A 23,549-nucleotide genomic window follows, 5' to 3' on the forward strand; every position below is an offset into this window, starting at 1 on the left:
ATTATATAGCCAATAGCTATGTTATATTATTAGCTGAATGCACAAAACTGAGTGCAAATAAAATCTGTGATGATAATTTTTTGGTGGAATTTTTTTTTTATTAAATGTTACAAATCTCCAAAAAAGTGTTTAGATAAACATTATATGCTAAATTAATTGTTCATGTTTAGTGATGTTTTTATCAGGTGGTGGATAAGTTGTATTTACAATGTCATTAAGTGAATCATTAAGTAGGAATTAGGACTGTCAGTGAATAGTTTTTTTAATCTTAATAATTACATGCTTTTCTCATTAATCTAATTGGTCACAAATAATTCTTTATCAAAATGTGTTAAATCTCTAAATGCCCCAAACAAACATTTAAAAGATGAATTGTCCTTTTAAGCAGTGACATTGTTGAATAGACAAAACATATAAAGTGGCCTTTAAAAAACTTTAACGTTGTATGTTTTAATTCTAGGACTCTCCTCATTAATTCAACGCAATTCTTGTATTCTGTCTGGAATATATTTCTAAGCCTCTCCATCACATCTTGCTCTTTAAAGGATAGTTTACCCAAAAATTAATTATTCTCTCACTTTTTACTTAACCTCTGTCATTCCAGATGTTCATGACTTTCTTTCTTCACATGAACACAAGCAAGATTTTTTGTCCATATAATGCAAGGGGACAGGAACCACTTCAGAAACCACACGAAGGGAACATGACGGTAAAGATTTAAATATTGTTATTTTGTTTTTTTCTTAAATATGCCTATAGTTTTCACTTCAGAAGACAGTGATTCATTAATGGGGTTGCATGGTCTGTCATATTTTATTTGTGTATAGTTTTTCAAGTGTCATTTTTGGATTTCCCCATAACACTTGCATTATATAAAGAGAAATGATTTTTACACAATTTAAACACTTAGTTTGTGTTCATCTGATAAATAAAAGTCATATAGGATGGCATGAGGGTTGAAATGATGGAGTTTCCTTTTAATCCCTTTCCGTTTTATTTGTATTTTTCAGTGTTCCGCTGTTTCATTTTAATTGTTGTTGTTGAACTAAATATACATGTTTGACCTGTGCCATTGCATTTTTCGTTCTCTTTTAATTGAGTAAACTTGTACTTTCACTTGAGTAAAATTTTTGCTACCTTTTTACAACTCTGCAAGTATGAGCTCTAATTTAAACCTACCTCAATTAAAAAAAAGTAAATAATGTTGCTTTAAGCTGCAGTGGTTGTGCAATAGCTTCATGATATAATGCGTTGTGTGTAGGTTGAAAGATGAGCAATAGACTGTGGCTTTGATGTGTTTCAATCTGGCTACATCTTACTTTGTTTGTGTTTAATATGTTGGGTGTATGATAAAATAATATTTTAAGTCTTATGTGTGAAGCATTTGAACTCAAGGCATCCCTCTGGGGACCATAAAAGAGGATATTGCCTGCAAAGTGGACTTCATGATATGTAAAAATTAAAACATTGCCATAGGACTATAGCAAGCACATCACTGGAAAGGTCTCAGCCTCAACAGTAACATATGTGAGTCTGAAGAGAATATATTACTCCTGATTTGAATTACTGACCTCTGCTCTGAACCTTGAACCCAGTACATGTTTGAAGGCTACACACACAGTACCCAGCTTTTATAGAAAGCTTTGGACCTTAGCTGTCATGCAGATATGGTGTCCAATGCTTAACCGTAAACACTGTCAAATATGGTAATAAGCTATTTTGACCTAACGATTACATTTTTAAATCTGATGACACCAGTGTGTTCCCCATCCTACCCCCCCCCCCCCCCCCCCCCAAAAAAAAACAGGGTATATCCAAAATTCTACATTGCCAACTTCTGCTTATGAGGAAAATATCACTATATTTTAAAAATACAGCTTCCACTAGAAACGCACCACAGAACACAAGTTACAAGGCTAGTGTTATTTGTAGTTCTTCCGGGCTGGGATGGGTGGACTGCTGTGAATGGGCTTCAACTACACTCAAAAAGTTCAAAACTGAGCAAAGTGTTGTTGCTGGTGACAAAACCGTTGACTAAATATGTACATTGAAGCTATACTGGCGTTGAAGACCCCCTGGCCTGCATTGCAGGATATGGGACTCACATGTGACCCACTCTGCCCACATTGTAGTGTTCTGTCTTACAGCATACTGTAATGTTTTACCAATAATAAGACTGAAATTATATTATTAAAATAATGTATTGAATACCTTGAAAACATCTACATAAATATTGATAGATTTAGCCATATTATCTTTTTGAATAAATGTTATCTGTGTATCCATGTGAGATAGGCAACTCTGGTCCTGGAGGGCCACTATCCTGCAGAGTTTAGCTTCAGCCCTCAGAAAAACTCACCTGCCTGTATCTATCTAGTAATCCCGAAAACACTGATTGCCTTGTTCAGGTGTGTTTAATTAGGGTTGGAGCTAAACTCTGCAGGATAGTGGCCCTCCAGGACCGGAGTTGCCTATCCCTGATGTAAGATGTATCTAGGAATTGGAAAAATTGTCATGATGAAAGCTTATTAAAGCATGAAAGCATTTATTAGCTTATACAATCACAAAAACAACATACATAGCTCAGACACATAACAAAAATCACAAATGTAAAAAGTGAAGAGCATGTCAACTGAATACAAAGACCTGGTAGGGACTGACCCTGTGATAAATGATGGGCAGCTGTGGAGTGATTTGCAGTGGTGGTAGTGCAAAAGTAAACAGTGCAGGGATTTCATCAGTGCAAAACTTTGCTATTTCATATGACTATGGAAAAAAGAGTCTGAGCATAATAGTACTGCTTAACAAAAAGAACACAAAGAAGTTAAAATAGATAGAACAACAGAAACTTATAAATATATATATATATATATATATATATATATATATATATTTAAAAGAAAAGTCAAATGGATAGTGGATACTAGACAATAGACAAAGTGATGTAATGGTTGGCGCAGGGTGAGACTCATGCCCCTAATCTTCTCTATGAAATTGAGTTGCTGGTTTGCCCTGGGGACAAAGGACCTCCTCAATGTTGAGCATGACAGAAGACTGCTACTTAACTCCAGCTCCATGCCAAACACAGAACCAGCTTTCCTTACCAACCTGTCCCAGCAGCCCTCCCCAGCACACAACAGCAGAAAAAAGGACTCTGGCCATGTTTAATCTTGCTCAGAGTCACTACTGGTATCGTATTCCTCAGAATGACTATCAAAGTTAATTTCTGTTTCAGTCAGAACTTGAACATAAAATGTCTTTGCATGCTTTGCCAGGCTGTTGCTTGCTTGCTTGTTCTTCAATGTCAAGCTCTTTAGACCTCGGATACCATCTTGAAGCAGGCCCCACGTTTCACCTTACATGTTAAAACACATTGAGCCTTTATTAATTAGAAACATTCAGAAATATTGTAATGTATGCCAATAATAACAAATACATACCTGATGTCACATTAGCAAGCTGGGATGACATCTGCTTCAGGGTGTCTGCACGGGAGCAAAGAGACTTCCAATGCTTGTTCATCTCTGCAATAAGAATCCTCTTCTCCTCCTCAAGTCTCCTTACTGCCATCACAATGTCGAACGCCTTCCTCTTTGTCCTTAGATCTACAGAGTCTGGAATACATGGATGAAACATAAGTCGGTTGTATTTAAGATTAGTGTTTAAAGATTTTCAGGGGTTAAAATCGAGGCATGACAGATTTTGTCCCACTATGTGACTATTTCACACAGTCAACAGAATTGTGTACATACCACCGTGGGTAAGCTGCCATGGCCAAACATTCTCGTCACATAGAATGGTGTCCAATGTCAGTTTTTCTGCATTAGGAACCAAGGTGTTATATTTTTCCACTACAGAATTTAAGATTTTTTTTTCCTCCCTGATCTTTCGGCGGATTCGGGCACGTCCTTTGCATCCGTCACTATCCTTGTAAAGACGCTGGGACTTCCTCTTAACACTTGCCACCAGCTCCTCAATTCGGCTGGCAACAGCGGCAACATCAGCATCATTTGGGGATGTTGTTGCTGAGAGGAAGAAATTAAGAAATAAGAAATATGCTTCTTGATTCCATGAAAAAATGTTATTTGTTGTGTATGAGCAAAATCCAAAACCCTTTTATATTTTTCTGTAACTGAGAGGCTACAATTGTAGCTAAGGTTGAGTATAGTTAGGCTAGTTAGGTTCTTTATTGTCTGCAATTGTTGGAATTGCAGCCAAGATAAGTCAGAAGTGATACATCAAGCACCATATCAAACAGTATAAAACAGTATCTCCTACCTTCTGCCCACTCATTGATATCAATGATCCACCTCTCCAGTTGATTGTCAGAGATGTCCATTTCTGTTTTCATGGCCTCCAGGTTATGCAACTGGCATTGCAGGGCTATTGTGGCCTTCAAACATAAATGACATTGAGGGAAACGCCTACCATTTTGACTATTGTTGATAAGGATTGTGAAGTACCTTCACTATTACATAACTAATAAAATACACAGTATATTCTTATATACATGGACTATCAATATATGTGATATGAACATGTAATATTGTATATCAAGACACTAAAAAATACAACTGACACGACACATACAACCATCCGTACATTTAATATATATTGAAGAATATCTGGGCAAGTGTTATCTATATTTTTGCATAAGGGAAAACTGGTGTCTTTACCTTCCGATATCGGCGGGCAAGGGTAGAAGCCAAGTTGTCAAACTTTTGTTGGTTCCAGCGCATGGCCATGATTGTCAGCATGTCAATGCGTCCTGCAAAAATAAAAAAATATGAGATTTTCACCCTTCTTTCCAGTAGCAGTAGGAGAAGAAAATGTGCAGACTTGAATCACAAACTTTTGAGACATAATAACTTACAGTACAGTACTATGGTACTAATCTGCTGTCTTGTGCCATTTGATTACTGTCCCATGAAAGGGTGAGGTAATTGCACAGGACAGGGAAGACAAAGCATGAAACAGTGATGCAGGACAGTATTTAAATGGCATAGAGCACTATGGCAGGACAGTAGGTGAATGGTACTCTGATGTGTTTTTATTTTCGAACTGCCCTACCTTATTATCCTTACATCAAATAAAATAGGATGATGGTCTTGTAATCGATCCATCCATTTGTGTTTAATATATTCAGATATTTATATTTTCAGAGTCAGCATATATGCATAAGCTCAAAGTGGCTCACCAGTGTAATCAGGATCAAAATTTACTGGTTTCCTTACCCGCTTTTGACATGTGCTTTGTCGTAACAGCAATCCTCGAGAGGAAGGCGTTGCACTGCTCCACCTCTTCGCCAAGAGTCGAACCAGCCCCCTCCTGATATGCTCCACTCCATTTTACCTTTAAAAAAAAACAAAAAAAACTAAACCTAAGTGGCAACAATCTTATGCAGGATTTCAGGGAAAGAAAATGTAATGGACAATAATTTTTTCTTACCTCACATTTGAAATCATGAGCTTTGGCATGAAAAACAGAAAGAAATGGCCTCATGTTGAGGAGATCCTGAAGCTCAGGGCATTTCTCTGTCACTCTCTGGAGGTAAGGCCAGTACTTGCATGCCACATCCATTGCAAAAAATGTAACTGGCTTACAGGCCATTTGCTTTTGGAGGTACAGGGGGTAGGCAAAGATTTCGCCCCTGAACATATTGAGGGCACGAAGGAGAACCCCATGACGACATACAGCAAGTTCCAGGCCCTCCTCATCTGTTTTTCCTGAGGACTTCTGAGACGTTTCACGAGCCGCTGACCATTGCCCTCCACAGACACCTCTTCCAGAGACCTAAAACATGGAACATGGTTAACAGTCCAAACTTGTTCAAACAAAGTGCTCTGTAGGACTTGGTGTTTTATGGGTAAATATAGTGAAGTTGTGCAAGTGTACATGACTGGTTGAGGTATGGACATAGTCCACGAATCTTGCGACGTCATCATCATTCGCGATGAACACGCCATCAAAGATGGCTTTTTCCTCCGATCTAAATAAAAGAGATACATGTTAAGTTTAAATATTCATATGATTTTCAATTCACAGCAGTTAGTTTCAAAGTAATGGACCATCCATGCACACACAGTACCTAGCTGCACTCTTGAATCTGTAGTGCTTACGGTTTCCATCAACGGATACTGCAAGCATGTCTGGACTGCATGCTGGGCAGTTAAAGTGGTCCTCCTGGCATAATTTGTCCACTTCGAATCGGACAGCTTCCCACTCCAAGAAGCTTTTCCGGAAGCTGTCTGCTGTGATGTTTCCATTCTGTTTCAAAGAAGAGTTCAGTAAAAGAGAACAAAGGAGAACAGTAAAACGGATCAAATACATTTTGGAATGTTTGTACTACATATCAAAGGAAATAAACAATGTGTAGACTTCACTCATACACTATACACTGATGTATTTGGGGGACCTGGCCATTAAAAATACAGGATATTGTTTGACATTCAGTCTAAATCTATACACAAAGAGAGCAACAACAGCTTCCATATTGTTCCATATAGCCTGTGCTATGTTTGGGCCATTAATCCAAGGGAACACTTCTGGGATCAGGAAATAAAATTGAGGAGATGTCAAAGTCTGTAGCCAATGGAGTTGAAGTTGAGATCTTCAGAATGACCTGGGGTTTTTTTTTTCAGAAATGTCTCAGTGCAAACTGCTGATAAGAGAACATGAGTTTATGGTTGTTTATAAAGGGTCTAAATTTAACAATTTGTTTCCTAAACAGTGTAAATGTTCATGTGTACTATCATCACCATAATGCCCTCATAGTATAATTTATGGATTTACGCAATTATTACCACAAATACTTACACGGCCAAAGCGAACAGTGCGTTGATCCAGCATTCTAAGAAATGCTTGGCTAGATATCCCTGGTGCTGCCATCTTCAGCTCTTCAAAAGAAAAAAGGACATCTGTTGCATACACAGTTGAATAGTGAGAAGTGGCCGGCCAGTAGTCATTACGGATCAGGTCATCCACTCCAGGACTCCAAGTGGCTTCACATGCTTTGCATCTAATCTGAGGCAATCTGAGATCATATCGCCCTGGAAAAAGGAAATATATACACAACGTTAAGTCTGACAGACCAAAGTGTGTCATTCTGACAACTGATATGGGAACCTGTGACTAAGGTGAATCAGGAGGACACTTCTACAAACATTTTGTAAGGCACTCTATTGGAAGTCATACTTTTGTCAGGCAAATTAACTATCCCCATTCAAACAAAGGTTAATTGTTTTCCATCACATACTTGGGCCCATCCAATCTAAATGAACACACAACCTATTGAAACCTCTAGATTTGCAGCCATGATAAAGAAAATTTCTTGCACAATGTAACATGTATGAATTTAACATATTCATGATCCGTATATGTGCATAATTGTGATGAGGGAGTATACAAGGTGTGATCAGCAAATAGCTGTGGGTGAAATTCTGCAGACACTTCTACAGAAGTGACCCCCACCCAAACCTAGTAAGTTCTTCTTACCATTCATTGTAACCACAACTATGGACTGTCCTGCGATGACACTGGACGATACTCGTTGACAACCGCATATTGTCTCTGGCATCTCCAAAGGTACAAGACGCTCTTGAAAAAAAAAAAAAACACATGGATAAGCATTAAAGAATAACATTTATTTACTGGCAACTATTTTAAACAAGATGTACTTGACGGCTTCTTCGACCTATCAGTTTTTCAGTCAAGTCTAAGAATGTGACTTTTAAGAACTACAACTTACCACACTGGGTTAGAACCCTCTCCACAACACAAGTTGTGGGAGGCAATGGATTAAAGAATGCATGGGTCATCGAATCCCTGTTGTGGAACACGTGACCTCGGTGGACCCTGACATCACACTGGCCACAGAGGAATGGGTGTGGTCGGCAGTCACAACAACGGATAACGGCTGGACCATTTCCACAATGTTGGCAGATCCGTTTTGCCACATGTTGACCAGTCGGGGTCTCTCTTTCTCCCACCACCCTGATATGAGGCTCTTTCGGGTCAACCAGTCTGTTGAGGCTTGAAGTGCCGTTTCATCCTCATGTATGTCCTCAAACAATGAGCTTTTAAGCTCTTGAAGGAAGGACTCTGTTAAAACAAGGCAAAATATTTAAAAACAGTAGTTTATTATAATAAAAGAGAATAGCATTGAACAATGGCCAATTTATAATAAATGAACATACTGTTTGAACCAGTGAAGTCAAAATAAATAACACACCTGCAGTAATGGAAAGAAAGTCACTGGTCATTTCCGCACTGGTTTCCGGAGCCCTGATATGAGAGACACCAGTCTTTCGACTCTGGCTGTGACTGGGACCTGATGTAGCAACATTTTTTTTTACTTTTTACACTCAATGACACAAACTTTACCTGATGCTAGACACAGGTACGTAATAATAACCTCAGATATGTTCTAATTCAGACCCATGACTTGATCATGTTGTATACCATTCCAAGATGCAAAACTAGATCTGCAGTCTACATATTAATTAACATTAATGTAATAAAAAAATTGTACCTGCTTGTTTCCGGGATGATCTGCTGTAAATAATAATGTAAATAATGTAAATAATGTTTCCATCACTGTCCCTCTTAATCCACCTAACATCTTGCTTGCTGTTTGATGGCTGGCTGGTGGATGGATTACGGGTGGAAGGCTGACTGGTGGATGGTTCTGCTTCCTGGTGCATGCTAATGAGCTGTTGGAGGTGAGCTTGATGTTCAGCCTGATCGACAAGGTCACTCATCTCATTTAGGAGACAGTCCATCTCAGGATCAGACATGGCACAAAAGATAAACACACTATAAACACACAGACAAAAAAAAAGACAAAACAAACAAACAAAAACCACACTCAGAGGAATGGGGGGGGAGACAGTAAGACAGCAAGAGAGAGAAAACAATACAACAGTAAAGAGAGTAACAAGATACAAGACAAATGTGGCTCTTAAAAGTGCCTTTTTAATGTAATGAGGTGCTGTTTTTTTTTTTAAAGGTGAGGGATTAAGGAACCTGCAGAGAAAGAGAAGAACAAATAAAAAAATAATAGATCACCAAACTACATATTATAATATGAATAACTAACGTTACTAGGCTAAGATGTAAAGTAAATGCTGCTCTGGTTGATAAGTTACATGCAATCACAATATCATAAAAAAAATGAATGATTTTAAAAAGAAGTCATTGTGTGACTACATATTATACATACTACATATTATAATATATATATATATATATATATATATATATATATATCGTATATATATATATATATCGTATATATATATATATATATATATATATATATATATATATATCGTATATATATATATATATATATATATATATATATATATATCGTATATATATATATATATATATATATATATATATATATATATATATATATATCCCCCAATAATCCATTAATAAGCATTTACACGTTCAAAATAAGTTTATTAATAGAATTTATATACATATATATACACACACACACACACACACACACCATGTTTTTTAATATATATAAACTCGTAATTGTATTAATTTTGGACGTTTAAATGCCTATTCATTTCTCTTGCTTATTAGACTGTTGTAAGTGACTTACCGTGGTGGAATCGCGCTGGGCAATGGTTTCTGTGATGGTCGCGCACAGTGACGCGCTGCACAAAATTGCGCCAAAATATAAATCATAATGAAAAAGTACAGTCTTAATATTTTATATCCTCGCTCAAAATTTTAAAGGGGACAGCAGAAATGTCTAAGAAAACATGGGTATATATTAGCAATTACATTTTAACACATCACGCCCCAGAATGCATCCATCTCTTTGCCAAAGGATATGTCCATATTAAGTAATATAAACATTTCCGCAGCAGGCTATTTATAACAACTTCATAATTAGTATTGAGATGAAAGGTCTATAAAAGTATGCTATTGGTATTTTTTTGTTGTTGAGGTGTTATTTTTATTTATTTATTTTTTTGGTCGCAAAAAAAAAAAAACAACAACAAAGCAGGCTCACTATACACTATAAGCCATTGCAAATATACCATCGACAATTAAAAATATCCCACTTAAATTAAGGCATGTTTAAGCCTACAGCAAATATGCAGTCCTGCAATTATGCCATTTTAATGTAGCCCAAAATTATATTAAAAAAGAAAAAAGGCGTGATTCCGATTTAGAACAGGGTTTCTGCTCCAATAAAATATATGGTCACTTCACCAATTAATGATTGTAACAGTATTTGCGCAGCATGCTACTGCAAAATACATGAACATAATATTAGCAGCATTAAAATTAATCGCCTGAAACCATACTTTCCAGCGCAGAAAAACCGCTAGATGGATAAGCCAGGTTCGTCAAAATCCAAAGATGAGGGATTTGCATTCAAATATCGGACGACCCTCCTCTACGTTGTCAAGTGACGAATAGGGGGTACCCTCAACGTTGCTTATGGACGTGAGGGGGAAATGACCAAACGGCAGTATGTGACGAATAGGGGTGAGACTGTGTTGAAAATGCTGTCTATTTGTTTTTCACCTGGTTTACATTTGTACTGTGATTAATTCAGCATTTCTTCAACTTCTTCATTCAAACTTTCCTCTTCCTGACAAGAGTCTGTAGAGTGGAGTGTTTTTAAAGTTTACTGTTTCAGACACACACTCAGATGACCGGTGTGTGTTCAGTACAGCCAGTGTCACTGACACACAACGCAATCAGTTTTACGCAATTATGGCTATACACTGAGACAAAATGAGTCAAAATGCTTTTATTTGGCAGCAAGAATAACATAAAACATTCAAAGCATGGCAGATGTAGAATCACAACAATAAGACCTATATGAAAAATATACTAACAGCACGAAAGATTAATTGTTGAGCAGCGGCTTAATAAGGACAGTGTGTCTGTTGGTGTATTTCACTGGTCATCACACTGCTTTGTGTTGAGGCTCTTGGTGACTGCAGTGAGGGACGGGTGCGTGGCTTCACAGCTGACGGTTGCTGCTCTGCTCCACTCACTCTCAGTGAGGCTCAGGCTGCTGCTCCAGCTGTACAGTCCATCCTTCTGCAGCTGACTGGGACTCAGATCCACACCAGAGCTCCTGCTGCTGCAGTCCACCTTCCAGCTCAGCTTCCAGTCAGAGGGGTATCCCTTACTGGCCACACACAGCACTGTAGCCTTCCCCTGCTGCAGCTCGTCTCTGGAGGGCAGCAGCACTGTGAGAGCGGGACGAGCCGCAGCTAAAGAGAGACAGAGATGGAAACTGTGATGTTTCATTCTTCTGAAAAACAGCTCTGTCAGTCATTCTGAGAGTCTTTCACTTCCCTTTAAGACATTCAGAGTTAATCAAGCAGATCTGAAGAGCAACAGCCTGTAAAAAATATTTCTTCAGCTTCACACAAACACGTTTTTTTTTTTTTTTTTTTCACTATAATTTAGTTAGGATGTTGCAATAGACTAGACTAATTGATTTTATATCAGGTTCTATCACCTAACCCAATCCCTATACTCCTAAACATCATCACAACATCCACCCATCACAGAAATATGTGAAGAACACTAGATTTACATAAAACATTTTCATTTGATTTATAAGCATTTTTAATAGTGAGGACCAGCAAATGTCCTCACTGCGTTGTCAAAGTATTTCATAATATAAGTTAGGAAATTTGGTACACACACACACACACACACCATTATATTATTATTCATTTGGCAGACACCATCTTACATTGCATTCAAGGTATACTTTATTAGTTTATCTTTCCCTTTGGAATCAACCCCATGACCTCGTACTTTTACTCAATCTGTTTTTGAGCTGTAGGCATGGTTATCTTTAAAATATCAGATTTTTGTTTTTTGTATGTTCATATTGTTAAATTATCTCTTGTTAAAAATTCACTGTGCTACCTACAGTTACTTATAGCTGTTTATTTTTGTTATGGTCCTGATCGCCCCCGTCGGGGTTTATTCTGCGAGAACAACCGACTGGATGTACATTATCCCTTACATAATAATTGAAAACAATTAATAATAATTAAACATTTTTTCAACTTCCTATCATTACTAAGCTGTCCTATTATCTACATTAAAGAAAACTTGTCATTTTAGGCTTGCACTCTATTCATTTACTAACTACTTGTTTTCTATATAAAAAAATAGCTTCTCTAATCTTTTTGTATTCATTTTTTTCTTTTTATTAATTATACAATTAATTTGGATGAATTTGGATAAAAGCGTCTACTAAATGTATTGTAATGTACATTGACACTTTCCATGTGTAATAAAATGTTTTAATATTTTCTTGTTCACCTGTTAAACAGATTTGTAAAGGTGAGTAATAGACTGCATACTCATACAGAGTCATACAAACTTTGTTTGTCAAATTCAGTTTACCATTCTGATTGATAATTGCCCAATAATAAAAAAGTGTCACACCAGAACAAAACTTGTTTTTTTCTGACATTTTTCCCCCTTTTATTAGAAACTGGTATTATTTTTAAAATGTGTTTTCAACACAAACAAATCTTCCCTTGTAATTTTAATTCAGTTTTTCATTTTTAAAATAGAAATAGATTGACTTACTTCCAACAGAGAGCCGGGTGCCTCCACCGAACGTGTACCACACTGATACAAACTCAATCAGTGGCTGTACAAAAACCTCCTGTACTCCAACTGACACTGACACTAACCAGTTTGCTATTCACAGCTGATAGTAAAACTATAAGAATACATATAAAAAGCTATAAGATAAGGCGACGTAATTAAACCATTTTAAATCGAATACATACAATATTATATAATTCTATTACTAAAAATAATACAAACATTACTGCTTTAAAAATAAAATATGCACATCAATACGTTCATGTAAAATAATATTTAGGAATTTAGTTAACTTAAAATTATATTTTATTTTTTATTTCACATCAAAATTTTATTTGCCTTTTATAGTCTATTTTACAAACCTGTATTACTTGTACAGTATCAGTGCAGTGAGTATGTATTAATGATATTCACTAAATATGCTGCAATGCTATGATGAGTGTTTATCTTTCTTATTTCATTCAGCACTTACTTTCATCACTCAGTTTGGTTATTCCAACAAAAATCCTCCAAATTAATTCATTTTCATTCACTGCAAAAAATTACAAATAATAATAAAAAAATAAATAAAAATTGTCTTTTTTTTTAGATAACACAAGTTTTAATTAAACTATATGATTAACTTATCATTCAAATATGTATATAATATCACAAAGCTAATTGTCATATAAATAAGAAGATATTTCAGGTCAGGAAGGGTTTTTCATGGGCAGCTCATACATTAGTGCTCTGAGTGTTTATAGTCTTGTGAACAAATGCCGACATTGTGAAACAGAAACAAATATGAAATATGATCTTCATCTGGGCATTTTACTACATACAATGTAATTTTATTTTCAAATCAAATTAAAATATAATTTTTATTTATTTGAATTCATTATTTTAATTCAGTTGTATTCAAGAGAAGAACATATTATTTTAATTAGACAAATCTATAAAAATTGATAAATCTTCTTATGTATTTGTCTCTGTAATCTGAATGTTAACATTTATACATATCATACTCAAGTTCCATATATTTAGTAATTCCAGGTCAACTATACTATAAAAGATTTGGGCTATATGTGCAAGAATTACACCAACCCTTGAAAACAGTATTACTTGAAAAAAAAGAAGTGTATCCCCCCAATGTATCAGTCAGTCTGAAACAGTCATGCAAATAAAAATCAAAGGAATAGGACACATTTACAAAATAACAAATCATAATATATTTTTTTTTATATATATATATTATTAATATTTGTATTTAATTATTTTTTTCACAGTCAAATTATCCTGAAACGAACAATAGAAATTAAAGCTAATTGCAGATATATAGTATTATTTATCCTTAGTGAAAATATTTCATTATTTTATTTTTTCATTATTATTTTGGAAATCAAACTTATATATCAACCCTGTCAAAGAAAGAAACTTGTGATGCTTTACTGCCCTCTACTGGATTCTCAACGAGAACACACCAATTAGAAGCACGTAATCTACGTGAACCTGTTCAGTGACGTGCCAAATCCTGAACTGAACTGAGCATGAGTTTTGCATAAAGCAACAAATGGACTTTTTTTTCATCACAGAACGGTGTGTTTAACTGAAAGTTATTGGTCATTACAACAGATATTTATGTATGTTGTATTCTGAATCATAAATAGCAAGAAAATGAGAAGAGTGGAAGTTTCCACATTTAGAAAGAAAGAAAGTGAAGTGACATTCAGCCAAGTATGGTGACCCATACTCAGAATTTGTGCTCTGCATTTAACCCATCCGAAATGCACACACACAGAGCAGTGAACACACACACACACTGTGAGCACACACCCGGAGCAGTGGGCAGCCATTTATGCTGCGGCGCCCGGGGAGCAGTTGGGGTTCGATGCCTTGCTCAAGGGCACCTAAGTCGTGGTATTGAAGGCCTATTCATGTTATAAGAGTTCAGATAACCAGGGATGGACGTATACGTAAGTACACAAATCAAGTACTTCAGTAAAAGTACAGATCCGTATATTAAAATATTACTCCAAAATTTTCTCGAGTGAAAGTGCAAAAGTAGTAGTTTTTTTTTTTGTATGTACTTAAGTAAAAAGTACAGATAGATGAATGAGGCATGTGATCAGCTAGAGAGAAAAAAAGAAGTAGAACTGATCACGCCCAAGTCACGCCCACAAGTCACGCCCCAAGATAGATCTTATATTGTAAAAATACATACTGTCCCATAAAAAATTACAAGCAGCATATAATAATCATGACAACAATATAATAATATATTATAATGCAGTACTATAACATATTATGGTAAATATAGAATTGTTATTATTAAAGTATCTGCCAAAGGTTTGGAAACTTAAAAGTTATTAATGATTTTAAATAACCTTGTCTAATAATCTTCTGCTCATTAAGGCTGAATTTATTTGGTAAAAAAAAAAAAAAAAAAAAAAGAAAAAAGAAAAAAGAAATATGTATTCTTATAGTTTTACTATCAGCTGTGAATAGCAAACTGGTTAGTGTCAGTGTCAGTTGGAGTACAGGAGGTTTTTGTACAGCCGTTGATTGAGTTTGTATCAGTGTGGTACACGTTCGGTGAAGGCACCCGACTCTCTGTTGAAAGTAAGTCAATCTATTTCTATTTTAAAAATGAAAAACTGAATTATCAGTCTAATCTAGGGCTGTAACTAATGATTATTTTGGTAATCAAGTAATCTACTGATTATTTTGACAACTGAGTAATCTGGTTTTGTTTTGTAACACAAACAGACCTAAGTGAAAACCAGGCTTTAGTATGACTATTTATATATAAACTAACGATGAGGCAATAATAATTGGCTCAAATAAATTATCATTGACTTGAAAAAAAAAAAAACTATGTAAGTCAATGGCAACCACCAACTGTTTGATTAACAACAACCTTCAAAATATCTTCTTTTATGTTCAACATTAGCAACTCATACAGGTTTGGAACGACATGAGGGTGAGAAAATTTTCATTTTTGGGTGAACTATCCCTTTAACGTCAGCCCTGTCTGTGAAACCTTGAATTGGCAAATTAAGTTGTCCTTGTGTTTCAGCACTTGGGGGCACTCTCACCATACAAACCAGTGATGCTTTTTGTCTCTTGTCCATGAGAACATTTGAACTGTCTTTTAATGTGTTGATTGCACTATTCACATAATATAAGTCAGTCGTTATTAACTAAAGGAATGGAATGGTGTTCGTTGTGGTGTATAATAGTCTTGTCTGATGTACCTCTGTTCTATCTCAAACTGAGGTGCAGAGACGACATTTAAAGCTTGATTTTTGTGTACTAAAGCGTATACTCGTATACTTGAATTCTGGCATTGTGCATATGACAAGTCCCTTGCAATCATCCTAATTTAAGTCGTTTGGGGGGAAAAGCACCCACAGAATTAATAAATATTAACCTGAAAAGTGTATACACTATGCTTATGTTTGAAATGGAATATTAGATTACTACTTACTAGATATTGTGAAGTATGCACTTTATGCTAATACAATTCAAATGATTAAAAAAGTATGTTTTCATATAATTTAATAGTGTTTATTCCACACACACAAACACACAAAAAATGTTTCAAAAAGTAGTATTCTACATGTGACCTCACTCTGTTGGGTAGGTAAAAGTATAATATGCACACTATACAGTACGTACTACTGCAGAAGGCTATTTTAAAAAAGCCCTTTAGTTCTGTGGCACTCTCAGTATTGTTCTGTTTGTTTAAGCAGCTCCACATTTCATTAGCTCAAACAATTTGCATGAGCACTTCTTGTTTTTCTGAACAATGACATTCAGAGGCAGTTTAAAAATATGTTTGCAAATAATTATTTTTGCAGTTCTGTTTAGTGCTGTTTATGCACAGAAATGACACATATTTAAAGTGATTTGTAGTCTTTCTACATCACACATAACGGTACAAAAATAATTATGGCTGGCATCATTTTTATTGTTCATTGCTTTTCAGTAAACTACTTCTTTGTTGCTTGCTCCATAGTTGTTTTATTGCACACCTCATGGAAAATACTTCTCTGTCTACAGTATGTCTGCTGAGTCTGTTGTAGTTTATTTTAAATTTGTAAAAAGACATTCACATGTCTTTTAATACTTCACCTGGTGAAACTCAGCATGGCATTTAATGCCCAGTGAAAAGCAGCACCCTGCATCTAATCACTGTCCTCAGTGTGAGACTTTGAAGTGCTATCAGGTTCAGCGCTGAGGTGGGTGAATAGGTAAACAGAGCTTTATTGTCATAGTGGAGGTTAAGCATGGAATAAAAGAATAGTTGAGATCGCTTGTCTACTTTGGAGCCTGGCTGCCCCAGGAGGAGGAGAGACCATTCGGGGGAAGAAGAGCCATTGTCCCAATTCTCCAGTGGTAAAGCTACTAGGATCCAAGTAGAATGCATTTATTTAAATAATGTAAAACCTGACATGTGTCAAGTGATGACTGAGAAATAAAAATATACAAATAAACATTCCTCAGAATCATGCTGTATCATATTTGATACTTGCATTTTAACTTAATCTTACTAAAAAATAAATAAATTATTAATAAATAATGTATCAATTAAATAAATAATCAATTAAACCTCAGTCTAGCCTTAGAAATTCATGCATCAAATTGTCACATCCACACAAGGAGAGGAGGAGATGGGTAAGTGTTTACGTGAGTCTTTATTAACATAGGACTTTTAACAGAGCAAGTAAGTGTGGTCACAGACGATGAATCTTCAAGCACTGATCAAATAGGTGAGTTCAAGCACAAGGCTAGGCCAGACAACAAAGAGTCACTTCCCTTAATCGCTGTGTCTGAATCTCCACAGAGTCACAATATGATCCACAAGAAGCAGGCAGAAGATCCATAAGAGCGTCCATGCAATCTCGATTCCAGCCGGTGAGTTAATGAGTGAGGTGAGTATTTAAAGGTGTGGTGATTGCTGGTGCAGGTGCAGGTAATCAGTATTCAGGTGACGGTTCACGTGAGCGGTGCATGGGAGATTGAGTGGATGGTGACTGGCAATGGTGACTGGGGCTGAGGGAACGAGCTGAGGGTGTGACACTACCCCCCCCCCCCCACGGGTGACTCCAGGCATCCTAGAGCGGCGACGGGGACGACCACGACCTCTGGGAGCCGGGCGGTCTGGGTGTTGTCGGTGGAAATCTTCGAGGAGAGCCGGATCCAGGATGTCATTGCGTGGTACCCACGACCTCTCTTCGGGACCGAACCCCTCCCAATCTATGAGGTATTCCAGGTGGCCGTCCCGCCGCCGGGAGTCGAGGATCTCTTGGACCTGGTAGATGTTGTCTCCGAGGATCTCGGGTTGGTCTGGAGGGGGAGGCGGTTCTGGTTCTGTGGAGGAAGGAGAAACTGGATCAGTGTGATGTTTTAGCAGTGAGACGTGAAACGTGGGTGAGATCCGGTAGTGTGGTGGTAGGTCCAGGCGGTAGGTGACGGGATTTATCTGAGAATGGATGGTGAACGGCCCTATGTAGCGGGGACTCAGCTTTTTGCAGGGCAGTCGGAGGCGGATATCCCGAGTGGAGAGCCAAACCTTGTCTCCAGGTAGATAGACGGGATTAGGCGATCTGCGTCGGTTAGCGGTCTCTGTATGCCTCCGAACTGCCCGTTGGAGATGGACGTGAGCTGAGTCCCACACCCTCTCGCTCTCCTGGAACCAGTGATCTACCGCGGGCACTTCAGAGACTTCTCCTGACCAGGGAAACAGCGGTGGTTGATAGCCTAAAACACATTGAAAAGGGGTTAAGCCTGTAGTGGTTTGGCGAAGGGAGTTTTGGGCATACTCAGCCCACGGCAGATACTGGCTCCAGGTATCCTGGTGTTGGGAGCAGTAAGTACGGAGGTACCGTGAGATCTCTTGAATCTTCCGCTCGGTCTGGCCGTTGGTCTGAGGATGATATCCAGAAGATAAACTGACGGATGTTCCGAGGAGTTGGAAGAACGCTCGCCAGACCCTGGAGATAAACTGAGGTCCTCTGTCCGAGACAATGTCCTCTGGAGTGCCATAATTCCGGAACACGTTGGTGAAGAGGGCTTCGGCGGTCTCGAACGCTGTGGGAAGACCCTTTAATGGGATTAGTTTGCAGAATTTAGAAAAACGATCAACAACAACTAGAATGGTAGTGTACCCCCTTGAGGGGGGAAGGTCAGTGGCGAAATCCACCCCTAGATGGGTCCAGGGTCGGCGAGGAATGGGCAGTGGTTGTAATTTACCCACGGGAAGTTGACGAGGTGTGGTGGTAACGGCGCAGACCGAGCATCCGAGGATGTACCGGGTAACGTCACGAACCATGTTAGGCCACCAGTACTTCTGCTGGATGAGCGAGAGGGTTCGCCTGCTGCCATGGTGTCCTGAGCCAGGTGACGTGTGCGTACTTTCCAGTAGGGGGAGTCGCTGGTTGGTGGGCACGTACATTAGACCCGTGGGTACCTCCGGAGGTGCAGGCTCCTCGAGGGTGGCGGCTCGAATTTCCTCGTCGATCTGCCAGAGGATAGGCGCGAGGAAAACGGAGGGTGGTAGAATTGAATCAGGCTTGTTGGTGTCTGGATCTGGTGAGTACATACGGGACAGGGCATCTGCTTTAGTGTTCTTGTGACCGGGTTGATACGTGATCTGGAAATTAAAGCAAGCAAAGAAGAGTGACCACCGAGCCTGACGAGCATTGAGTCTTTTGGCATTCTGCAGATATTGGAGATTTTTGTGGTCGGTGACAACAGTGAATGGGAACTGAGCTCCCTCTAGCCAGTGCCGCCACTCCTCAAGGGCGAGTTTAATGGCCAACAACTCACGGTCTCCGATCCCATAATTGCATTCGGCAGGAGAGAGTTTCTTAGAGAAGTACGCACACGGATGGAGTGAGCAAGGTTCACCAGACCTTTGGGATAGCACGGCTCCAATGCCGTGATTGGCCGCATCCACCTCTACGACGAAAGGTTTGGACGGGTCAGGATGTCGAAGAATGGGCGCTGAGGTGAAGAGGTGTTTAAGATGGCTGAAGGCTTCTCGAGCTTGGGGTGTCCAGCGCAGCCAGCGCTGACCACCTTTTAGGAGGGATGGTAGAGGAGCAGAGTGCAGGCTGTAGTTCTTGATGAAGCGCCGATAGAAATTGGTAAAGCCAAGGAAACGCTGGAGTTCTTTCACCGTTGTGGGCTCCGCCCAGTTGGCCACAGCATCTACCTTGGCTGATTCCATCTGAACTCCCTCCGCAGAGATCACGTATCCGAGGAAGGAGACGGTAGTGCAATGAAACTCACACTTCTCAGCTTTTAGGTAGAGATGGTGGTCTCGGAGTCGTTGTAAGACGTGGCGGATATGGGTTTGGTGTTCTTCTATGTTCCGGGAGTAGATCAGGATATCGTCTTTGTAGACAATGACGAATTGGTGGAGATAATCACGGAATATTTCGTTCATGAAACTCTGGAAGATGGATGGACTGTTAGCAAGCCCATAGGGCATAACCTGATATTCGTAGTGCCCGGCAGGGGTGATGAAGGCAGTCTTCCACTCGTCTCCCTCTCGGATACGGATCAGATTGTAGGCACTGCGGAGGTCGAGTTTGGTGAACACCTTGGCTTCCCGCAGTTCCTCCAGAGCCGCTGGAACGAGTGGTAATGGGTAGGCGAACTTGACGGTGGCGTCATTTAGCACTCGATAGTCGATGCATGGTCGAAGTCCGCCATCCTTTTTGGGGACGAAGAAGAAACTGGATGCAGCTGGAGATGTGGATGGCCTGATGAACCCCTGATCGAGAGCCTCCTGGATGTATTCCTCCATTGCCACCTGCTCAGGACGGGAGAGTGGATATATTTTCCCATGTGGTAGCTTGGCACCTGGCAGCAGGTCGATACAACAGTCCCAGGGCCGATGTGGTGGTAATCGGGTGGCTTGTTCCTTGCTGAACACATCAGAGTAGGAGGAGTAAAGGGCAGGTCTTCCCATGGTAGTGGAGTGTAATTGAAGGTGCGGTGGCGCAGACTGTGAATTCTGGACTGGTGAACGGCGAATGTGACTCTGGCATCTCGGGTCCCATGCCTGGATCTCCCCTGTGCTCCAGTTGATTTGGGGGTTATGTTGGGCCAGCCATGGCCTACCCAGGACAACGTCAACGGTAGCGCGCGGAAGTACGAGGAGGGCCAGTTGTTCCTGGTGTCCGTGGGGCAGAACGAGCTCCAGCTCGTGTGTCCTTTTAGATATTTTGCCACCGCCCAATGGTGATCCTTGGATGGTAGTGATACGGTAAGTGGTCTCGTTCTGGACGATGGGTATACGGTGCTTGGTTACAAAGTGAGATGAGATGAAGTTGCTTGCGGCTCCGGAATCCACCAGGACATGGATGGAAAGATTGCGTGAGTTAATTGTTATCTGGGCTTTGATATGAGGTATGTGAGATACAGATGGGGTAATGGAAACTGTACTCACCATTGGGCGAGGCGGACGGACCGGGCAGGCGTGGATCAGGTGAGTGGCCTCGCCACAGTATAAACACAGCCGCTGCTGGATGCGGCGTCTCCGTTCAGAGGCATCTAGGTGGTAGGAGTCGGTGATCATGGGTTCCTCCTGGTCTCGTTGGGGCGAGGGCGTTCTGGCCGATGGTGAGATGTTATATGAAGCCGGGGAGGCACAAGCCGAGAGGTGCTGAGCAACATTTATAGTTTTTCTGATGAATGTCTCGAGATTGATATTATCGTCGTAAATAACCATTTGCTTTCTGATCTGGGGCTTTATACCTTTATGGTATGCTGCTAGCAGGGCAGTTTGGTTCCAACCACTGGTGGCGGCTAATGTCCGGAAACGGAGAGTGTAGTCGTGTATTTCCGTGGCTCCCTGGCGGAGATTTAAGAGTTCATCATGGGTTGAAAGAGGAGTTAGAGCCACTCCGAACACTTCCTGGAGGTGGGTGACGAAGGCATCGAATGAGGATAGAACCGGACTCTGGGAGTTCCAAAGAGCCTCTGCCCATTGTAGAGCTCGTCCGGTGAGGAGAGAGATCACAAAGGCGACTTTGGGGAATTTACTGGTATTCGCGTTGACGAATAGTGAGCACTGCAGAATAAACCCACTGCAGCCACTCGGTTCACCCGTATAGCACGCGGGACGTGCAAGGGGCGTGCTGTTGGTGGTGGAAGCACTAGTTTCGGTGGGTGGTGAAACTGACTGTAATACTTGGCGGAGGGCAGTCACCATTTCGGTGAACGGGTCCGAAGCCGCTCCCTGAGCAGCAGCGTTAACATCCATGGAGATATGAAGTTCTGTTTTGGGGCTGGAATCCTGTCACATCCACACAAGGAGAGGAGGAGATGGGTAAGTGTTTACGTGAGTCTTTATTAACATAGGACTTTTAACAGAGCAAGTAAGTGTGGTCACAGACGATGAATCTTCAAGCACTGATCAAATAGGTGAGTTCAAGCACAAGGCTAGGCCAGACAACAAAGAGTCACTTCCCTTAATCGCTGTGTCTGAATCTCCACAGAGTCACAATATGATCCACAAGAAGCAGGCAGAAGATCCATAAGAGCGTCCATGCAATCTCGATTCCAGCCGGTGAGTGAATGAGTGAGGTGAGTATTTAAAGGTGTGGTGATTGCTGGTGCAGGTGCAGGTAATCAGTAGTCAGGTGACGGTTCACGTGAGCGGTGCATGGGAGATTGAGTGGATGGTGACTGGCAATGGTGACTGGGGCTGAGGGAACGAGCTGAGGGTGTGACACAAATATGATACTGTAGGGTTTATAGTGTTAGTTTGCATGCCTCATAATGTGTTTGACTTTACATGTCAAAAACATTACTCACATTTTTCTGTTGTAGACTGATAACTTAAGTCAGTAGTAAAGTTTATTACGCTAGACATTATGGGACAGGCGACAGGCGTAGATTACTTTTGGCCTATTAGGTGACTTTCACTTTGTTTTACCGCTGCCTCTGAGGCTCATTAGGCCTTTTACAGCCGAGCTTCTGATTACCAGCTCTGATCTACCTTGGCTTTAGAGTTCAGAACACAGCCGTGGGTTACCTCGGGTCAGTGCACACACACACATACCCTCATACAGGCCAGGGGCTGTGGTCATCACCATAATTCCCGCTCTCAGTCTGAGCATCATCACCCAATAAACAGCAAGAGTCTGACTTGTGGTTTATAAGAACATTCAGTATGAATGACGTAAAAAGTTTCACCAAATGGTTCTGAAGCATCAGCACAATGTTTGTTAGTGTTTGCTGGTTATCTTTGGATTGGTGTATATTAAGATTAGGTTTTGGTACTATATTAAACTTAATTGGCATACATATTAAATCATTATTAAACATGCCAGACTAATTCTCATTATGCAATTAAAACAATTGTTATAATAGCTGGTAAATCGTCTAATATGTGCAAAATGTGTATAACAGCTGTTCATCATAAAGTTTGTCTGCAGGGAACTCTGCCCACACTTTCAGAGCTCGTTGTGAATGTCCTGCGTGTTTGTATTTACTCACAGTTACTCTCTACTGCAGGGGTAGGGAACATTGATCCTGGAGGGCCACTGTCCTGCAGAGTTTAGCTCCAACACTGAAAAAAAAAAAAACTACCTGTATCCTGAAGACCTTGATTAGCTTGTTCAGGTGTGTTTGAATAGGGTTGGAGCTAAAATCTTTAGGGACACAGGCCCTCCAGGATCAACGTTCCCCACCTCTGCTCTACCGGAACCCAATGTCCTCTTTACTGTAACCGAACGCAGCCAAAGAGTCAATATTGTAAATTTAGTTTCGCTGTCTGACAGAAAGTTTAGAGCCTCTGTGCTGGCCTTTTCATAACACTGCATGGTTGGAAATAAATCCACATAGTTAATGGACCATGGTCCATTAGTAATTCCCTGTACATAAACATGAAACTTCTGAGTGTTTGCATGGCGGCTTGTAAGTTTAAA

The 23,549-nt window shown here is 39.7% G+C and overlaps 1 protein-coding gene and 1 gene segment (V, D, J or C); both read right to left on the reverse strand.

Annotated features, from left to right (window-relative positions):
- Positions 1–2,912: 2,912 nt before the first annotated feature.
- Positions 2,913–10,523, reverse strand: LOC113057430 (uncharacterized). Its single transcript, XM_026224854.1, has 15 exons — positions 9,620–10,523; positions 8,531–9,024; positions 8,231–8,329; positions 7,748–8,100; positions 7,495–7,596; positions 6,817–7,049; positions 6,089–6,267; positions 5,896–5,989; positions 5,449–5,793; positions 5,235–5,352; positions 4,677–4,768; positions 4,279–4,393; positions 3,753–4,025; positions 3,441–3,614; positions 2,913–3,355 (listed from the first exon to the last, which is right to left on the reverse strand). The coding sequence occupies exons 4-15, from the start codon at positions 7,815–7,817 to the stop codon at positions 3,165–3,167; spliced, it is 1,986 nt and encodes a 661-aa protein (XP_026080639.1). The 5' UTR covers positions 7,818–8,100; positions 8,231–8,329; positions 8,531–9,024; positions 9,620–10,523; the 3' UTR covers positions 2,913–3,164.
- Positions 10,524–10,772: 249 nt separating this feature from the next.
- On the reverse strand, positions 10,773–22,715 carry LOC113057563 (Ig kappa-b4 chain C region-like). The segment is given in 3 exon segments: positions 10,773–11,258; positions 12,604–12,717; positions 22,682–22,715. Coding segments are annotated over 3 exon segments (471 nt in total).
- Between the last annotated feature and the right edge of the window lie 834 nt (positions 22,716–23,549).

Source organism: Carassius auratus, chromosome 38 (genome assembly GCF_003368295.1).
Source record: "Carassius auratus strain Wakin chromosome 38, ASM336829v1, whole genome shotgun sequence".
In the NCBI taxonomy this organism is placed as follows: Eukaryota; Metazoa; Chordata; class Actinopteri; order Cypriniformes; family Cyprinidae; genus Carassius; species Carassius auratus.

Excerpts from the sequence above, each read along its gene's own strand:
- LOC113057430 (XM_026224854.1), bottom strand. The coding sequence starts at position 7,817 with ATGACCCATGCATTCTTTAATCCATTGCCTCCCACAACTTGTGTTGTG. Across the intron at positions 5,353-5,448 it reads CTCATGATTTCAAATGTGAG|GTAAAATGGAGTGGAGCATA; the intron begins GTAAGAAAAAAT and ends TTTTTTTTAAAG. Across the intron at positions 4,769-5,234 it reads AAAGCACATGTCAAAAGCGG|GACGCATTGACATGCTGACA; the intron begins GTAAGGAAACCA and ends TTATTTTTGCAG.